Source organism: Trichechus manatus, unplaced genomic scaffold (assembly GCF_000243295.1).
Source record: "Trichechus manatus latirostris isolate Lorelei unplaced genomic scaffold, TriManLat1.0 scaffold00023, whole genome shotgun sequence".
Classification (NCBI taxonomy): Eukaryota; Metazoa; Chordata; class Mammalia; order Sirenia; family Trichechidae; genus Trichechus; species Trichechus manatus.
The window spans coordinates 16,251,378-16,270,775 of record NW_004443959.1 but is presented as its reverse complement, the minus strand read 5'-3'; the positions used below and the strand labels follow the sequence as shown (position 1 = coordinate 16,270,775).

The 19,398-nt window shown below is 39.8% G+C and overlaps 1 protein-coding gene across 1 annotated transcript in view; it reads left to right on the top strand.

Annotated features, from left to right (window-relative positions):
• The first annotated feature begins 1,630 nt into the window (after positions 1 to 1,630).
• The window catches only part of DCDC2C (doublecortin domain containing 2C), a 146,983-nt gene continuing 129,215 nt past the window's right edge, over positions 1,631 to 19,398 (top strand). Inside the window, exons 1-2 of the mRNA XM_023728231.1 lie at positions 1,631 to 1,917; positions 11,562 to 11,613. Of these exons, the coding sequence (XP_023583999.1) occupies positions 1,631 to 1,917; positions 11,562 to 11,613 (339 nt within the window). The remainder of the gene's footprint in view (positions 1,918 to 11,561; positions 11,614 to 19,398) is intronic.

Below are 19,398 nucleotides of genomic sequence, written 5' to 3'. Positions count from 1 at the left end.
ATATTAATAATTACCCAGTAATATTCTTCATTTGAACACCTGAATCTTAAGAAGTTTCTAAAAATTAATCTTTTAAAGATCAATATAATTCCTGGTGATTTAATAAAGTGATCACTTTCACAAATTGATGTCTTTATTGAATGTTGCTGTGTGGAAGTTTAAACATTGGCTGTGGCTGTGAATTAACTTTTTTTTTAAACACTATAAAATACTGATATTTTATAATATCAATATTCTATGTCTTCTATATACAGATTCAGTAAATAATATACAGTCTCTTGTCTTTAAAAGTTTAAGGGCATCAAAGCCATTGTTTGGGAACAATGTATTTCTGGAATCATTCACTGTCCTAGTTTAAGACAACTAGCTCATCTTTACCCAGAATATCAGTACCATTTGTCCTCCAGGGAATTCCAGCTCATAGCAACTCCATGTGTGTTAGAGTAGAACTGTGCTCCATAGGGTTTGCAATGACTAATTTTTCAGAAGTAGGTCACCAGGCCTTTCTTCTGAGGCACTTCTGGGTGGAGTTGAACCTCCAACCTTAACCTTTCAGTTAGCAGCTGAGCACTGTTAACTGTTTCCACCCCCCAGGGATTCCTTACCCAGGATAGGGAATGACTTTCCCAAGGTCATATATCCCCTTGATTTGTTCTTCCCCAAAATAAGGATGCAGTCTGAATTTTAAATGTTAGATATCATGAGCTAGCTGCTACTAGTAACCCCATTTTCTCACAGGCTCTGAATGATCCCAGGCCATTCCCCTTCGGTGGAAAAGGAACAAGTTACCAATTCCAAGTCAGGAATCCTAGACTTTTCTTTTTTTTTTTTTTTGCTGAACTGGTCAGATACTCCCTACTGAGCAGCTAAAGAAACTGAAGCTCAGAAAACTTGAGTATCTTCCCCAGGCAGGACCCAGACCCAACTCTGAGTCTAAAATACCCCATTCCTTTGGTTCTGATACCTCACACCACCCCCGTCCCTCCACCCCTCCCACAGAAGTGGGCCACCACAGGGTAGGTTACCCCAAGTAGCTGGCTGGGCAGAGGAGGCCAACAAATGCTGTGGAAGGGGTCGTGGTAGGGCACACTGTGGACTCTCTCATTTCTTGCTCTCTACTCTCCCGCAATCTTATTTCAGCCACTTGCAAAAATTGCCACCTCCCTTCCACTCCCCCACCTGTGTCGCCCCCTGAAGCACCTCTTCCCGGCTCCCTGCCTTCCCTCTCCTAGGCGGGCTGGGCCTAGGACAGAGGTCATAATTGCCCGGAGGTCGCGTCAACACACAGGGCCCGGGAGCGGCCAGAAGCGGCCCTATCCAGGCGACTCCCCGAGGCCCCACTGGCTTGCGGAAATTCCAGTCCAGCGGCCGGGCGCCTGACCGGCAGGTGCCAGTGAGCTGGGGGCATCGGGGTCTCCGCGGATTGTCTCACCCGGCTCTCGGGGCCCAGAGACAAGGGGGAAAACAGAATCCTAGACCCACTAACTGCCAGGGACCCCCTCCCCCTACTTTTGGCAGGCATCTCACCCGGCAACCGGGAGCAGGGGAGGTGGGGAAGGGCTGGGGGCGTCCAAGCCGTGGCACGAGTGGAGAGCCCCCAGTCGCCCTCGCGCCCGCGCCGAGCGCCACCATGGGCACCCACGGGACCTATACCCTGATAGACACCACGCCCGCTAAGACCATCCTGGTGTACCGCAATGGGGACCAGTATTATGTGGGCAAGAAGTTTGTCTTCAACCGGCGGCGGGTGGCGTCTTTCGAGGCCTTCCTGAACCAGCTGAACGACGAGATCGAGGTGCCCTTCGGGGTGCGGCGGCTCTACACGCCCACGCATGGCCACCAGGTCCAGGAGCTGGACAGTGTGCAGCAGGGGGGCAAGTACGTGGCCGCCGGCAGAGAGAGGTTCAAGAAGCTGAAGTAAGTGGCTGGTGCGCGGGGGCCCTCCGGGGGTGAAAACGGTTGCCCTTTTATGCCCTTTATAGGGTCGCCATGAATCGGAATCACTCCACCGCGACGGGTTGGTGGGTTGATTGGTTGGTGCTCTGAACATTCGGTTTCCTGGCACGAGTAGACCTTTAGGGTATTTTATTTCTTTTTTGTCTTATCTACTGACTCGTTGAAAGCATAGAACATGTTTTATCTTTGCAACTCCTGCATCCGGTATAGCTCTGGGGACGTGGATGTGGAGTTTGTAGAAGTACCGAGGTCCCTAGGGAGGGGCCTTCTCCGTCCTGAGCTAATTTATGTTTCTTCGTTCCGAAGGGCCCAAAGATGTGCTCTCCCGGCGCCTTCACTGGCCAAGTCCTACTCATCCTTCTACATCGATTTATTCGATATGTATTTATAGAGGAAACCCTGGTGGCGTAGCGGTTAAAAGCTATGGCTGCTAACCAAAAGGTCGGCAGTTCAAATCCACCAGGTGCTCCTTGGAAACCCTCTGGGGCAGTTCTACTCTGCCCTATAGGGTCGCTATGAGTCGGAATCCACTCGACTGCAACCGGTTTTTTTGGTTTCGGTATTTATAGAGCGCCTCCTTTGTGCACCTAGACGCTTGGGAGAGACGTATCCTTGAACAAAACAGAAATGTACCCTCTGGAGCATACGTTCTTGAGGAAGAGGGACAGGCAATCTGCAATGAACATAAGTATGTAAATTTTATAGAATGTTAGAAAGGAATGAGGAAAAAGGGCTAGATGATCAGTTCCGATTTAAAATAGGTCGGTCAGGCCAGACCTCTTTGAAAAGTGAATGTTTCAAAGAAGTTTTGAAGGAAGAGTTAACCGTGAAGGTGAGAACTGGGGGAGCCAGCACTGGGGGCAAGAATCAGATCAGTGTATCCTCTCCCCAAGCCTAGCCCTGCTGGGGATTCTGTGGCACCCGGACCATGCATTCTTCTATTAAAACACTTACTAAAGTATGTAATTGGTGAATTTCACAGTGTCTCTCCCTCCAGACGAGGACAAGCTCTGTGCCTGTTCTTTCCACGGTGCCCTTTATTTCCATATTACTGGCGCATAAAGCAATGCTGACCTACAGTAGAGGCTCTGTGAATGTTGGCTGATGAGCAAACAAGTCCCTTCCTCAGTGTCTGCTTGGATCAAGACAGCAGCTCGCGGGGGATGTCATCTGTCCTGGGGAAATGCGCTTGTGTATAAATGCCAAGGCCACAGTGGAAAACTGTAATGGAAATTGATTGCCATATTCAGGCTGTCAGTTATACTGAAGGATGTCCACTCAAAATGTCAACTTAATTCTTTTTTTTTTAAGTCTGAAACTGGTATTGCAATTCCTTTGATACCTTTTTGCACATACAACACTGTTATGTTTATACTCTTATACTTTATTGTCTTCCCAAGAGTGCCTCAGTTTCTTTATAATTTTTCTAGGCTTTCTTAGTAACTGTCATAAAAATTGCTTCGCAGTGCTAGTATCAGTCTTGCAGTTCTTCAGTAAATAGCTCTTGTGCACTGATTTGTGTAGGGCGGTTTTTAGGGTGCTGCCGAGGCTGCGAGGGCTTTATAGTGAATGTTTTGGGGAGACGAGGCATACAAATGAGAAAGTGATACCTCTGCCAAGATACACAGAAGTAATTCTGTCTAGGCTCAGGGCATCAGAAAAGGCTTCCTTTACAGAATGGAAGGGGCCAAAATTGTTAGAACATTTTAATTTCTTAATCTTCCACTAATTCCTGACCCACCTCAGCATCACCTGCTTTTGTTGTCTGCCTTTGAAAGATATTACTTTCTTTACGTTGTTGCTAATTCCATTTGTTTTATACTGAACTCTATCACATATAGAGAAAAGTGTATAAAATTATATGTACAGTTTAAAGAATAGTAACAAAACAAACTTCTGTGTAAACCACAACCCAGATTAATAAAAGGAACATTATCAGTCTTTTAAAAATCTCCTACTTGAACTCCTATCGTTTGCTATAGATAAGCACTATTTCGACTTTTTAAATAATCATCCTTTTGTAATAATCTATCCCTAAAGGATAGATTGTTTTATGTTTGTGAACTTTATATAAATGCAGTTATATTTTACATATTTTCCTGTGACTTGCTGTTTGACTCAATTTTATGTTTGGAAGACTCATCCATGTTGATAGCATTTAGCTGTAGTCATTTATACCAGAGTTTGCTTATCCAGTCTGTGGATGGATAATTTGGGTCATTTTTAGTTTTATGCTAAAATGAACACACTGCTGTAAACGTTCGTTTACGCTGACAGTGCATATGGGAAAGAGTTTCTCTAGGAGGTGTCTTAGTTACCTATTGCTGCCTAACAAATTACCCCAAACTTATTGGCTTAAAATAACATTTATTCTTCCACAGTTTTTGTGGTCGGGAATTTGAGAGCAGCTTAACTGAGTGGTTCTGGCTCAGCTTATCTCACGAGGTTGCAATCAAGATGCGGGCTGCAGTCGTCTGAAGCCTTGATTGGCACTGGGGGTTCACTCACATGGCTGTGGCGGGAAGCTTCAGTTCCTTGCCACGTGAGTCTTTCCATAGGGTGACCCGATAGCTGGCTTTCCCAAGAGTGAGTGATCCATGAGGGAGTGAGGCTGAAGCCACAATGTCTATTGTTATTGCTTGTTCTCTTTTAAGTTGTCTTCTCTATCCATCTGTCTACTTAACTTTGAGTGTGTGCTGAATATTTTAAAAATTATTTGTAGAAATAATTTGAGGAATAAGATGGTATTGTTTGCCAAAGAGGATTTTTGTGTGCTTGAGCCAGATACCTGTGTCACCAGGAATTTATGATCCCCTTAATACAGTTTCAGATTGTGAGATAATTCGGGCCACCCACATGGCCTGAAGCCAGGATGCATGCTCTCCTAAGAGCCCCCTGTGCCTCTGGTTCACAATGAGAGATAGTTTTTGAGGAATACTCCATTGTTGGTGGGCCCCAAAGAAGTACTTTTGCCTGCTAGCCATAAAAGGCTCTCAAAAACATGGTTCAACCTCTCAGCTATCTCTTCCAAATTAGCAATAACCCCTGGGCAAAAATGGCCCCAAATATTGGGCTTATGTGTTTGGATTTTCTTCCTTTTCTGGATGTTGGCCTGGTAATTCCTCACTATCTTATTAGATGTCTTATGTTTCAAAAAAAAAAAAAATTTTTTTTTTTTAATTTTGTCCAGTTTTGTTAGTTGTCTTTAGTGGAAGGGTTGATCTGAATTACTTAGTCCACTGTTACTAGAAGTGAAAGTCCTCTCTCACATGTTTCTCGAATATATGTTTGTTAGATATAGCATTCTGTGATGACAGTTTCTTTCAGTCTATGAAAGTTGTTTTCCTATTGTCTTCTGGCTTAGGAGTTGCTGTTGAGATGCCAGTTATCATTGTTCACTTCTTTGAAAGTAATATTTTATCCTTTCTGCCTATTTAAAATATATTTTCTTTGACTTTAATCTGCTGTGGTCTAACTCTGCTATGTCTGACTGTGGATTTATTGACTTTTGTTGAATCTCTGGTGTGGTAACTTTCATTAGTTTTGGGAAATTCTTAGCCATTATCTCTTCAAAGAATGCCTCTCTGTCTTACTCTGTCTTTACTTTCTGGATCTGAGGAGTTAGGGGTTAGCACATCTCAGTCACTGTACCCTCCATGACTCCTCCTTTTCATGTCCCGCCCCTTTTGTCTTTGTGCTACATTCTAGATATTTTCTTTAGATATTCTGATTAATTTTTCTGCTGTGTATAATATGCTATTAAACCCATTCATTGAGTTTTAAATTTCAATTATGTAATTTGTCATTTCTAAAAGTTGTATTTGGTTCTTTTTTCAAATCTTTTTTATCATTCTTTATAGTTTCTTGGTCCTGCATGTAATTTCAAGCTTACTGTTTATTGAAATATTGTCCTTTTACGATCTGTGTCTATAATCCCAGTATTTGAAGCCTGATTCTACGTTGCCATTTCAGCTGATTTTTTTTTTCTCATAGCAATTATTTCCTTGTAAGTAGATTTAGTTATTTTTTGAGTGGGAACTACTCACTTTTTATGGAGTTTTATTCGAGAAAACTCTTTGAGGGTTGAGAAAAAAGTGAGTTTCTCCAGAGAGATTTGCGTTTTTCCCCCAAATGCCTGGGGATACTACCAGTTGAAGGCTACTCTAAATTAAATCAGCAGCTTGCGTATTTTTGGACCACTCAGATAGTGTGATTTTGTGTGAGAGCTGGTTTTTGGCTCCAAATTCTTAATGACATTTGCAACGATGCAGATTTAACACTCTACTCTGTAGTTCTCATAGAAGAATTGTAAGTCACTGATATCACAGTTGGTAAGAGGTAGAATTTGGGTTAATGTCATAACATTTTAGATTTAAATTTATTAGAATGATTATCCTGCTAAGTATCAGAATTCACTGATAAGAATATATATTTTTCTAGATATGTGATTTTATGATTTTTTTCAGGGTTAGTAGAATGTTATACTGGTGATTCAGAACTGCTGATATACTGCCAGAATCCAGTATTCTGTGTTGCTTTACAACAACAAATGAATATTGTTGTACAAAAATCAACTTTAAAATCCTTTTTAATACTAAAATCTTTTTAAATGTATGATGAAAAGCACATTTTTACCCCAAAAAATTCCCTTGTAAAATTGGCATATGTTTTATATGTTAGCAAATGAGGAAGAAAACTTCCGTAAAGACCCACCATAATGCCTGCAAAATGCACAGTGGATGCTAACTTTTCTCTTTCCTGTGGGCCTGGGCATTTTCTAATAGACTATATTATATCTCTAATTTTGTAGAGAGTTTTTCATGGTTTATTTAAACCTATTTTGGATATACAGCAAAAGTATTGAGAAAAACTCTGAAGTGTTTCCATTCCCAGCTTTCTTAACACTTAATATTATTTTCTGGAAGGAAGGCAGTGTGGTCCCATTCATTGAACAGAGAGGGGAGGTGGGATTTTGATGTTGTTGTCAGCCTTGGTTATTTTGCATTGTCCACGTGCCTTCATTGCTATAAAATACACAGATAATGCTTGTATGTGAGGTTCAACATGGAGAGGCATTTGCGTTTCATTTTCTTCACTACTTTTTAGGTCAATGAAGTATGAAGTCTGAATCCAGACTTTGGTGAACAAAGCTCTGAAAAATGTTTGGGCTTGATTTCCACTGGTATCAGTCAGCTGAAGGAGCCCTGGTGACACAGTGATTAAGTGCTTGGCTGTTAACCAAAAAAGGTTGGTGGTTTGAACCCCCCAGCCGCTCGGCAGGAGAAAGATGTGGCAGTCTACTTCCGTAAAGATTACAGCCTTGGAAACTCTATGTGGCAGTTCTACTCTGTCCTATAGGGTCACTATGAGTTGGAATTGAATCAACGGCAATGGGTTTTGGATCAGTAAGCTAGCGCTTGTTAGAAAAGTATGTTCTGTAATTACCAAGCCATTGAGCAGTTTAAATTAATTTTTACCAGAAAATAATATTCTAATTGTACTACCAGCAAATGAACTTTGAAGTGAAACCGATGATATATTAACCCTCTAGGCACTTCTCTCAATAATTGCTATGAAACGGTACATTGAAAAGACAAACACGGTAAAAATCTACCTGATATCCAGTCATGCTTCAAATGTTTCCTCCATTTTCTGAAATAAATTAATCTGAGAGGAAGAACATGATTTTTTTATTTATAAAACAAACTGTTATAGGGTAATAATTATTTTTCAAACAAGTAAATGTTCCAGAAAGCCTAGAATCAACTATTTCTTTTGTGGAGAAAGCCATGTTTGCAACAGAATCTAGATCAGGGCATGGTGTGTGTATGTTTTGAGGGGGTTCCAAATAATTTGAATTATAGTAGAGATATTGTCCTATCTAATTTATGAATTTGTTGCTGAGATACAAATATGGAAGCGCTATTTAAATCAAACTATCATTGTTCTTCTACACCTCATCCTGTTCTCGAATCTCCCTTACCACTCATTTATACCTTGGGGAGTAAAGGGCAACAGGAAAATGAGGAAAGTGGCTACAGAGGCAACTGTGACAGAGAGAGGGGAGTGCTGGTCTCAGAGTCAGAAGACCTGGGTTGAATTGAATGTTGGCTTTATCTGAGTGACATTTAGGAAATTAAACAACCTCTCTGAGCCTTAGTTTCCTCTCACTAAAATGGGATTAACTAATATCTACTCTGTAGTATTCTTGTGAGAAATAAATAAAATACAGTCTAGTAAAATGTTTAGCATTGATTCTAATTGTTGTCTTTCTTTCTTTATTCTCTGGAGTAGCAATTAATGAAGTTGCACATTAACTGTCTAGTCTCTGCTTCAAATACCGCTCCCCATTCCCATCCCCAAGCAAACCTAAGCCCAACCAGCAAACTTTTCCAAGAGCCTGATTTAAAGACCCGGTTTCATTGGATCTTCGAGGAATTATTTGTTCCCTTGTCTGTTCTATCTATATGTTCTTTAGAATGCAACATAGAAACAATAAATAGTATTTTGTGTTTTTGTAGGCTTTTTCTATGCCTCAATTTTTCTGTTTTTATTTTTATTTTTTGTTTACAGTTAACAAGTGTAAAAATGGCATGGCAGAGGCATCTGACTTCCTCTAGCTTCACAAGCAGGAAGGAGAATCAAGATCAACAGCCCAAGGCTGATTCCTATGAGGCAGGGGTCAGACATGCTTCGTATCTCCGCCATCTTTACCAATTCTGACACCAACCGTTCCTCCCACGGCACTCTCTCCCTCTCTGCTGAGTTTGATAATTCGTTGCAATGGTCACACATACCTCACAGACAATACTCACGATTATGGCATTTATCAGGGAAGTAACAGGTTACAATTCAGATTTAGTACCACTCAGGATACAGCTCTTCTATCAGGACAGCCTCATCTTAACTGTACCTGCAGGCAAGCCTCTCCACGGCCCTCGGCCTCTGTTACGACGCTCTTTTAGCTCTGCTAATAAGCACGCTGAGGCACCCCATTCTGGAAGGCGCTCAGCTCTATCTCAGTGGGTCAGCAAACCCAGCTCCACCAAGTGCCTGGAGGCACCCTACTCTGCCAGCAAGCCTCCTGCCTAAAGGCGCTCATCTTTCTCTACCTGTGGGCCAGGAAGTCCACCACGCCATCCCCTGCTGGTTTCCTGCCTGTCTCCTACGTCTGTTGCTTCTGCTGCTGCTGTTTCTCCGCCGCTGCTTCTCTCCATCTTCAGTGTTACAACTCTCTCTCTGTCTCCTGGTTCTAGGAGCTTCTCAGCACAGGGATCCCAAGTCCAAAGAATGAGCTCTGCTCCTGGCTCTTCTTCCTCTGTGGTCGTGAGATCCTTTCCTCCCACCTTTGAGGTGGCTCATTTTAAGCCTAACAGGATGGCAAAACTGACCAATCCCTTTGTTAGGGTTCCATATACCTTATTTGCATAGTCCCACACAATCATTGTGTGTGAGTTACAAAGACTATGGCTGTAATTGTTGTTGTTAGGTGCTGTCGAGTTGGTTCTGACTCATAGTGACCCTGTGTAAAACAGAACGAAACACTGCCTAGTCCTGCATCATCCTCATAATCGTGTTATGCTTGAGCCCATTGTTGCAGCCACTGTGTCAATCCATCTCCTTGAGGGTCTTCCTCTTTTTCACTGACCCTCCTTTACCAAGCATGATGCCCTTCTCCAGGGACTGGTCCCTTCTGATAACATGTCCAAAGTGTGTGAGACAAAGTCTCCCCATCCTTGCTTCTAAGGAGCATTCTGGCTGTACTTCTTCCAAGACAGATTTGTTCATTCTTCTGGCAGGCCATGGTATATTCAATATTCTTTGCCAACACCATAATTCAAAGGCGTCAATTCTTTGGTCTTCCTTATTCATTGTCCAGCTTTTGCATGCATATGAGGTGATTGAAAACACCATGGCTTGGATCAGGCATCCCTTAGTTCTTAAGTGACATCTTTGCTTTTCAACACCTTAAAGAGGTCTTTTGCAGCAGATTTGCCCAATGCAATACATTGTTTGATTTCTTGACTGCTGCGTCCATGGGTGTTGATTGTGGATCCAAGTAAAAAGACTATGGCTAGGAGGGTCATATAAAGCAGTTCATTGCACTGCAACAAGTTTTCTCATTTGGAAGATTAATGTTCGTGATCAAATATAGAATTTGGGAATTTAGAACTAATTTCTAATAGCTATTTGGAAAAAAATATGATGACTAGAAGATGCTTGTGAAGAATTAATATAGGGGCTTATAAACAGAGATTATAAATTGGAGACTCTCTAAATCTCCAAGATTTTAATTGGCTGCCAACATTTTATGATCAGTAGAGTTCATGTAATAATATAGATTTTTGGTTTCTATTGAAAAAAATTAGAGCGTTTGATTGTTCAAAAGGACTTGGTTTTATTTGCCCATATTTCTACAAGAAAACAGCTCCCTGGAGCAATGAAGTACTGTTCATTTTAGAGGGGAAAGTACTCTTCCACTTGCCACAGTCCCCACCACCCCGTATTACTACCCCTGGCAAACTTTACTTTTTACCTCCCTGGCCTCTGTAGGCATCTGAGTTTGTGACTTTTGACTATTGAATACTTTTTAAAATTTCTTTTTCCTTCCATCTACCAACTCTAAGTTTATCCTTCTTTGAATAATGCTAAAACCATTAAAAATGACAACAATCTCAAATATATACATATGTGTGTGTATATATATATATATATATTTGGTAGAGTTAGTAGATGGAAGAAAAAGGAAATTTAATATATATATGTCTGGAGCCCTGGTGGCATAGTGGTTAAGAGCTTGGCTGTTAGCCAAAAGGCCAGCAGTTCAAATCCACCAGCTGCTCCTTGGAAACCCTATGGGGCAGTTCTACTCTGTCCTATGGGGTCGCTATGGATTGGAATTGACTTAGTGGTAATGGGTTTGGTTTTGGTTTTATATATATGCATATTTGTAAATCAAGAAAAAATCTTAATATCAGATATAAATGTTAAGATATTGTTTATTATTATTTAAAACATTTTATTTGTGAGGAATATAGAAAACTCTCCAAAAGTCCCCAAGCATCAAGAATTGTGTTACTGAGACTCATAAAACTTCGGTTCTGTGAATCTTGTCCAGTTTGCAGTTTTGGCAAAATGGAAACAGAGATGAAACCCCATGAAACAGGAAGGAGTGGTGGAGTTGAAAAGCAGCTGAACAAAGAGTCTGGGTGTCTGTTCTGACTTTGGCCAGCTATGGGACATTTGATGAACTTATTATTGTGGGCTTTTAGAGACCTGGTTAAAAAAGAAAATTGAATTTCATAATCTCTCAGGTCCCTCTATCTCTTTGATTAATACAATCATATATATGAGGGAAAGCACTATTACCTAAGAGACTTTTCCCCTGGGCAATGCTAACAGCATCCAGTATGAAAAGCTGCCCTCCAATGGCGTTAGTACTGTATATTAATTTGGATTCTAGCATTCATAGTGCTCTTCATTTTAGTTTTAAGTTGCTGTGGGTTGGTGTATTTTAATGCTGAAAAGAAGTCATCCCTGAAGAGGCTCAAACTTTCTATCAAAATGTTTATCTTCTAATTATGTTTCTTTTCCTTCGTTTGCAGTTATATTCACATAGTTCCCAGAAAACCTTCAAAGATAAGAAAACTCAAGGAAGTAAGTATTCGCTGCTACCGACTAAGGATGGGATAGCTTAGACGGTTTGGTAAAAATGTAAATGTCACCATTGAATAATTGAAGTTTTACAAAAACAGTGTTTAGTAGAGTGCCTGTTGCTCTTAAAGTGAGAAGTCACCGTGCAAGCTTGTCATACTTGTCAAAGCACATAAGTAGCTAAGATGATGGAAGTTAGTAAAAATATTCTAAGACCACGGTGAGGGAGATAGTCATCTTTGAGAGACAGTGCGCCATTAGTCATTAAAACTTAACTTTTCCTTTGTTTTTGGGAGTTTGGGAGGACGGGTGTCAGAAAAAGTTATTTTAAGTTATGTACTGTTGAAGCTAATTATAATGCTAAATTTAAAGATTTACCCCAAGTTCTCAATATTTTTGTGCTTGATAGACATTTGAAAGGTCTACGTGATGGAACAGTCCATCATCCCGTGCACATCACTTCAATCTTAGCAAAAATAACCACTTAATGTGTGGTTAAAAAAGGCTTATTTTTTTTTTTAAAGCAGTGAAAGTTTCCAAGTTTTAAGTGAAATAGCCTGTTGATATTTAGAATTTGACGTGATTTTTTACTTTTTTTTAAAAAAACTATTATTTTGTGGAGTGCTACAAAGATGAGATGTTTTGAGGGTATCTACTTTTCTAACTGGTAGTGTTGTTATTCTTAAATTTCCTTGTCTTTAAAATGAAAGTGATAATGTTTACTTCAGAGGATTACTGGAAGGATTAAATTGCTGTCAGTATTAAATTATATGTATATATATATATATATATATACACAAATACGTTATATGTATTGTATGCATAAATAATAAAAGTGAAGGATTAAATTATAATCCATATATATATGAAAAATGTACCAAAAACCAAACCCACTGCCGTCAAGTTGATTCCGACTCATAGCGACCCTATAGGACAGAGTAGAACCACCCTATAGGGTTTCCAAAGAGTGGCTGATGGATTCGAACTGCCGACCTTTTGGTTAGCAGCTGAGCTCTTAACCACTGCACCACCAGCACTAGATAAATGTTGGTTTTCTTCCTCCACATCTTAAAAAAGCTGGGCTGCTCTGTGTCCTTGCATCACCATCCTGTAGCCCAACCAAGGACAACTTAGTCGCTCCAGCATTGAGCAAAAGCACCGGCATACAGAAGCTGTTAGCTACTTCTCTAGTGTCTTCACCTCCTGGCAGTGAAATAAATCAAGTCAAATTTATTACTTACCGACCTTAAATTGTAATTTGCCAGGGGCAGGAAAGCAAGTTTCCAACTAGAAAGCAATTCTGGCAGTCGTCGAATTTCAGGGTTACCTTAATAAAGAGAGTGGAAAAGGTATATGATTTTTCTTAACATCTAGCTAACTGAGCTATGAGTTGCCAGTGAGGCTGGGAGTGAGATTAGTCACTAATTCTGAAAATGAACGTTAACCCTTGATCATTGTGATAGTTGGATTCTGTGTTTGCCCTTCTCACATTTCAATGATTTAAAAACTGAGTTATTATTATAAAGTAACATTTAGCATTTTAGGTCTGGAAGGAAACTTGCAGATTATCTCGTCGAATCTCATTACTTTCTAGTTGAGGAAGTTTTAATCCAGATAGGTTAAGTGCTGTACCTAATGGCAGAGAAGACAGCAGGATCTATTTTTCTCCTAGGTATGGTTTGTTCTATTACGCCTCAGTGCCTCAATAATTTTTCTTTTAAACAAACGTTGTTGTTGTTAGGTGCGATCAAGTCAGTTCTGACTCATAGCAACCCTGTGTACTACAGAACAAAACACTGCCCAGTCCTGTGCCATCCTCACAATCATTGTTATGCTTGAGCCCATTGTTGCAGCCACTGTGTCAATCCATCTTGTTGATGGTCTTCCTCTTTTTTGCTGACCCTGTACTTTACTGAGCATGATGTTCTTCTCCAGGGACTGATCCCTCCTGTGAACATGCCCAAAGTATGTAAGACGCAGTCTCGCCATTCTTGCTTCTAAGGAGCATTCTGGTTGTAGTTCTTCCAAGACAGATTTGTTCCTTCTTTGGCAGTCCATGGTATAGTTAATATTCTTTAAACAAACATAGCAGAACTTAAACACCTATACGAGCCTTGTCAGTCAGTTAGAACTAAACTGTTAAATTTTATTCAGATTGGTAGGTATTCATGCACCTCAAATATGGATAGAGGTGAGCCACTACAATTCAAAGGCATTATGAGTAATAATAATATCAACTAGTTACTGAGCTCTTGCTATATACCAGGCACCATGCTAAATGCTTTACATTACCAGCACCATGCTGTCGAGTCAATTCATGGCATCCTACCTGTGTCAGAGTAGAACTGTGCTCCATAGGGTTTTCCATGGCTATTTTTCAGAAGTAGATTGTCAGGCCTTTCTTCTGAGGAGCCTCTGATTGGACTTGAATCTCTAACCTTTCAATTAGCAGCCCAGCGCATTAGCCATTTGCACCACCCAGAGGCTGTGAATACGTTACATAGACCATCTTATTGAATCCTGAAAACATTCTCAGATCATACCTATAGATCTAATCACAGTATAAAACACCATGAGTCATTCAACCATTCCTCTACTGATGGACATTCAGGTTGTTCCCAGGTTTTTGAAATTAAAAAAAAAATTCTATTAGAAATATTAAGCAGAGTATACTGTAAGCTTTTGTCAGGTCCCAAAATTCAATATTTAAGTGTTTTACTAAATTATTTCGTGATACAGTAACAAAGAGTAAAAGTACCGATTGTTGTTCCGTGTCGTCGAGTCGATTTTCAACTCAGAGTAGAACCACCCCATAGGGTTTTCTAGGTTGTAATCTTTACGGGAGCAGATGGACAGGTCTTTCTCCTTCAGAGCCACTGGGTAGGTTTTAACTGCCAACCTTTCAGTTAACAGCTGAATGCTTAACCATTATTACCACCATGTTCCTCAAACCAAACTTGTTGCTGTTGAGTCAATTCTGACTCATAACAACCCTATAGGTCAGTGTAGAACTGCCTCATAGGGTTTCCAAGGAGCGGCTGGTGGATTCGAACTGCCGAGTTTTTGGTTAGCAGCCGAGCTCTTAACCACTTCTCCACCAAGGCTCCACCAAGTTCCTAGCTATATGTAAATTATTTTTTCACAGAATTTCTGTTTTGGCCAAAATATATTAGTGGGAAAATCGAAGAAGCTTCTCCAGAGAACTTGATTTAGTATAGAAATTCACTTAAAATTAATTACTACTACTACCTGTTGCTGTCCAGTGATTCCGACTCATAGTGCCCCTATAGGACAGAGTAGAACTGCCCCACAGTGTTTCCAAGGCTGAAATCTTTAAGGAAGCAGACAGCTACGTCTTTCTCCCGCTGAGCTGCTGGGTGGGTTTAAACCACTGACCTTTTGGTTAGCAGTCAAGTGCTTAACTACTGCGCCACTGCAGTGCCTTTAAAATTAATTAGAATACCATAATATACACTTAATATAGCCATATAAATGATTGGTAAAATACTTCAATATAATGAATTTGAAACTACATTTCATTAAATGGAGGAAAGAGGTAAATTAGATTTGAAACAGATGCTCATGGGATCTTGGCTTTTAGCTACAGTGTCACATTGGTTTTAATGAGAAAAGTGTCCTTGGTCTCATTTTAATTCAAGGACTTCTACTGCTACATCTTGGAGGTTCTGGTTTATAATCGTAAATTGCATAGATCTAGGCAGAATTTAGATGTACTCTCCAGTTCTTTTCTTCACACTTCTAGAAACAAATGAGTCCCCCTTGAATATATTTTTCTCTGAGAGCTGTGTTCTGACTCTGCTCTTTCAGGGGTCCTATCCTGAAACATACTTTGTCAACACCACGGTTCAGGTTCAAATGCGTCAGTTATTCATCTGTCTTCCTTTTTCACTGTCTAGCTTTCGTATGCTTATGAGGTGATTGAAAAGACTATGGCTTTAGTCAGGCGCTCCTTAGTCATCAAAATGACATCTTTGCTTTTAAAAACTTTGAAGAGATCTTTTGCAGTAGATTTGCAATGCAATACGTCATTTGATTTCTTGACTGCTGCTTCCACGGATGTTGACTGTTGATCCAAGTAGAATGAAATCCTTGACAACTTCAATTTTTTCCTCATTTATCATGATATTGTTTATTGGTCTAGTTGTGAGGATTTTGGTTTTCTTCAAGTTCAGGTGTAACCCATACTGAAGTCTGTAGTCTTTGACCTTCATCAGTAGTGCTTCAAGTTGTCTTCATTTTTGACGAGCGAGGTTGTGTCATCTGCATAGCACAGGTTGTTAATGAGTCTTCCTCTAATCCTGATGCCTTGTTTTTCTTTATATAGTTCAGTTTCTTGGATTATTTGTTCAACATACAGATTGAATAAGTAAGGTGAAAGGTTACAACCCTGCCGCACACCTTTCCCGATCCTGAACTATGCAGAATTGAACCATGCAGTATCCCTTTGTTCTGTTAGAACGACTGCCTTTTGATCCATGTACTGATTCCACATGAGCACAGTAAAGTGTTTTGGAATTCCCATTCTTCATAATGTTATCCATATTTGTTATCCACACAGGTTTTGCGTAGTTGATAAACCACAGGTAAACAGCTTTCTGGTATTCTCTGCTTTCAGCCAAGAGCCATCTGACATCAGCGATGATATCCTTTGCTCCACACTCTCTTCTGAATCTGGCTTGAAATTCTGGTATTCCCTATGGCTGTATGAAACAGATACTCTCAAAAGCTATTGTTGACAATAAAAATTTATCTGATGGCAAAACTGATCTTCTAGTACTCTTTTTAATGGATCATCAAAAAGATGTTTTTAAGATTCCTGGAATGCTACATAAAATTGTAGTGTTAAGCTCATGGCCACGCAGAGGAAGAGAACCAAACAGTGAAACAGGATATATTTATTGCCAGAGAATTGATCACAGTGACTATCCGAACAGTACACAGAAGACAAAAGATGAACCATTGAATTTACTAAAAACTGTTGATGAAGATTCAAAACTGTCTGCCTAAGAGAAGAAAAAACTGCTAGGTCAGTTCTGTAAGTGTCACCCAGACATCTTTATTGAGCATTTTGGAGCCTGAGTTTTAACTATCTGTATATAATGTGTGTATCTTAAGAATAAATTGTGTATCCTAAAGATTCATCACATTTGTGAGATTGGAAGTTCTTCTAAGTACGAAAGTGTACTTAATAAAAAATTTCGATAACCTTGTATGGCTGAAAAAAAAAATGTATGGCTGCAGTAGTTTTTGAATTATTGGTGAATTAGAACTGTGGTGTTGACAAGAAATATTTAATACACTGTGCACTGCCAGAAGAATGAACAAATAAATCAGTCTTAGAAGAAATGCAGTCAGAATGCTCCTTAGAAACGAAGATAGTTTATTAAGGTGAAAGGTTAGGTTATTGATTTGAAACCTTTCTTCTTTTCTAATATAAGAATTTAGTGCTGTAAATGTCCTCCTAAATACTGGAATCCACTATTAGTGGCCTTTCACAAATTTTGAAATGTTGTTTTAGTTTTCATTCAGTTCAAAATACTTTCTAACTTAAAAAATTTTTTAAAAAATCTATTCATTATTTTGGGGAAGTGTGTTATTTCATTTTCAAATATTTGGAAATTTTCCAGATATTCTATTATTGAATTCTAATTTAATGTCATTGTGGTGAAAAAACATCCTTTGCATGAGCTGAATTCATTTAAATTTATTGAGACTTGTTTTATGGCCTAAAATATAACTTAGTAAATGTTCTATGTGCAATGGACAAGAATGTATATTCTGCTGTTGTTAGGTGGACTATCAAGTTGCTTGATAGTGTTATATGAATCTTCTCTATTCTTTCTGTTTACTTTTTCTATTGATTATTCAGAGAGGTAGTTTGAAATCTCTGATTATAATTGTGGATTCATTGGTTTTTCTTTGCAGTTCTGTCAGTTTTTGCTTCATGTATTTTGAAGCTCTGTTACTAGGTGTGTAAACATTCAGAATTGTTATTATGTCCACTTGATTAAGAGACTCTTTTATCATTATGAAGTGAACTTCTTTATTTCTGGTAATATTTTTTACTCTGAAATCTTTGTCTGATTTCAATGGAGTTCCAGCTTTTGTTTGACTAGTGTTAGTGTGGTAGGTCTTTTAATCTATTTGTTTCGTTATATTTAAAACTGGTTTCTTATAGGCAGCATATAGTTGAGTCTTGCTTTTTAATCCATTCTGATAGTCTGCTTTTTAAAGGGAGTGTTTAGACCATTTATATTTAATGTGATTATTGATATTGTTTGGTTTGATCCTGTTATCTTGCAACTTGTTTTCTATTTGTCCATCTGTTCATTGTTTCCCTTCTCTTTTTTTCTGCCTTCTTTGGATTAACCAATTTCTTTTCTATAATTCTGCTTTCTCTTCTTTGTTGGATTATTAGCTATAAACCTTCTGTTTTGTTATTATAGTGGCTTGTGATATATATCTTTAACTTTGCAGGCCACATGCATTTTCTTTTGCATATTTTTTTTTTAAACTCCTTTAGTAATGTAAAAAAACATTCTTAACTCATGGGCCATATAAAAAACAGGCCAGATTTGGCCCATTGACCATTGCTTGCCAATCCTGATCTACACAAAGGAATGAAGAGCACTGTAAATGGTAACTACATGGTTGACCATGGATAGATAATAAGATTTCTCTCTTATTATTTAAATCCCTTTAAAAATAATTGACTGCTTAAGTAAATACTGTAACTATGTATTTTGAGGCTTATAACATATGTAAAAGTAAAATGTGTAACAAAGCACAAAGGTTGGTAGTAGAGAAACTGAAGTATACGGGTTAAGGTGGAGTCGGGGAATGAGTGGTGCTCTAGTGGTGCAGTGGTTAACCAAAAGGTCAGCAGTTGGAATCCACCAGCTGCTCCTTGGAAGCTCTGTGGGGCAGTTCTACTCTGTCCTATAGAGTCACTATGAGTCGGAATCGACTCGACGGCCGTTGGTTTGGTTTTTGGTTTTGTCGGGGAATGAGTATTGGAAATCTGCTCTTATAATTTAAATAATCCCGTTGGGTAATGCACAGTCTTTTGGAATAAGAATGCATCTCTCTTAATCCTGCCTCCTTCTCTCCAGCTTCTTTTAAAGTTGGCAGTACAATGTGTGTGTGTTTAGGGGGTGGTGTGAGGGAGTAGAGCTTGCCGCACTTGGTGGTCTATAGGGAAAGTTGAGGCTTTTTAGGGTATATCATCCTGTGACTCCTTTGGTCTGTGGGCATTGTTTTTTACTTATTTGGGCATCAGGTTCTCTGTTATTGTATGGGGCTGCCTTAGGTGTCTGGCGTAACTGTAGTGCGGCTTCTCTGGCCTTGGAAGTCCTGACTCAGTCTCACTTAGTCTCTGTGATCTGGGGCCTTTGCCTTCTCCACACCAACCCTCTGTAGCGATCTCTCCAGCCAGGCTGTCTGCTGCTCCAGCCTGGTGTATCCCCCACTCCAAAAGGAGGGAGCATTGCAGGACATCTTTGGTCCCATCCATGCTCACAGGATCTGAGAGCAGTCAGGGAAAGCTAAATTTCAGGGCCTCACTCTCCGTGCCTAGCCACTCTGGAATGCCAAGTTCACTTTGATATGGCCGGCCCAGGGTGGTGCCTGGGAAGTCTCAGAGGCATTTTTCACTACAGTGCTAATCAGGCATTGGGGCAGAAGTGCCTCTTCCTTTGGGCTCTTCCAAGGGGTCTCATTGCCTCCTTGGGTCAAGATCCAGAGGGGAATAAGGACTTATATGACTGA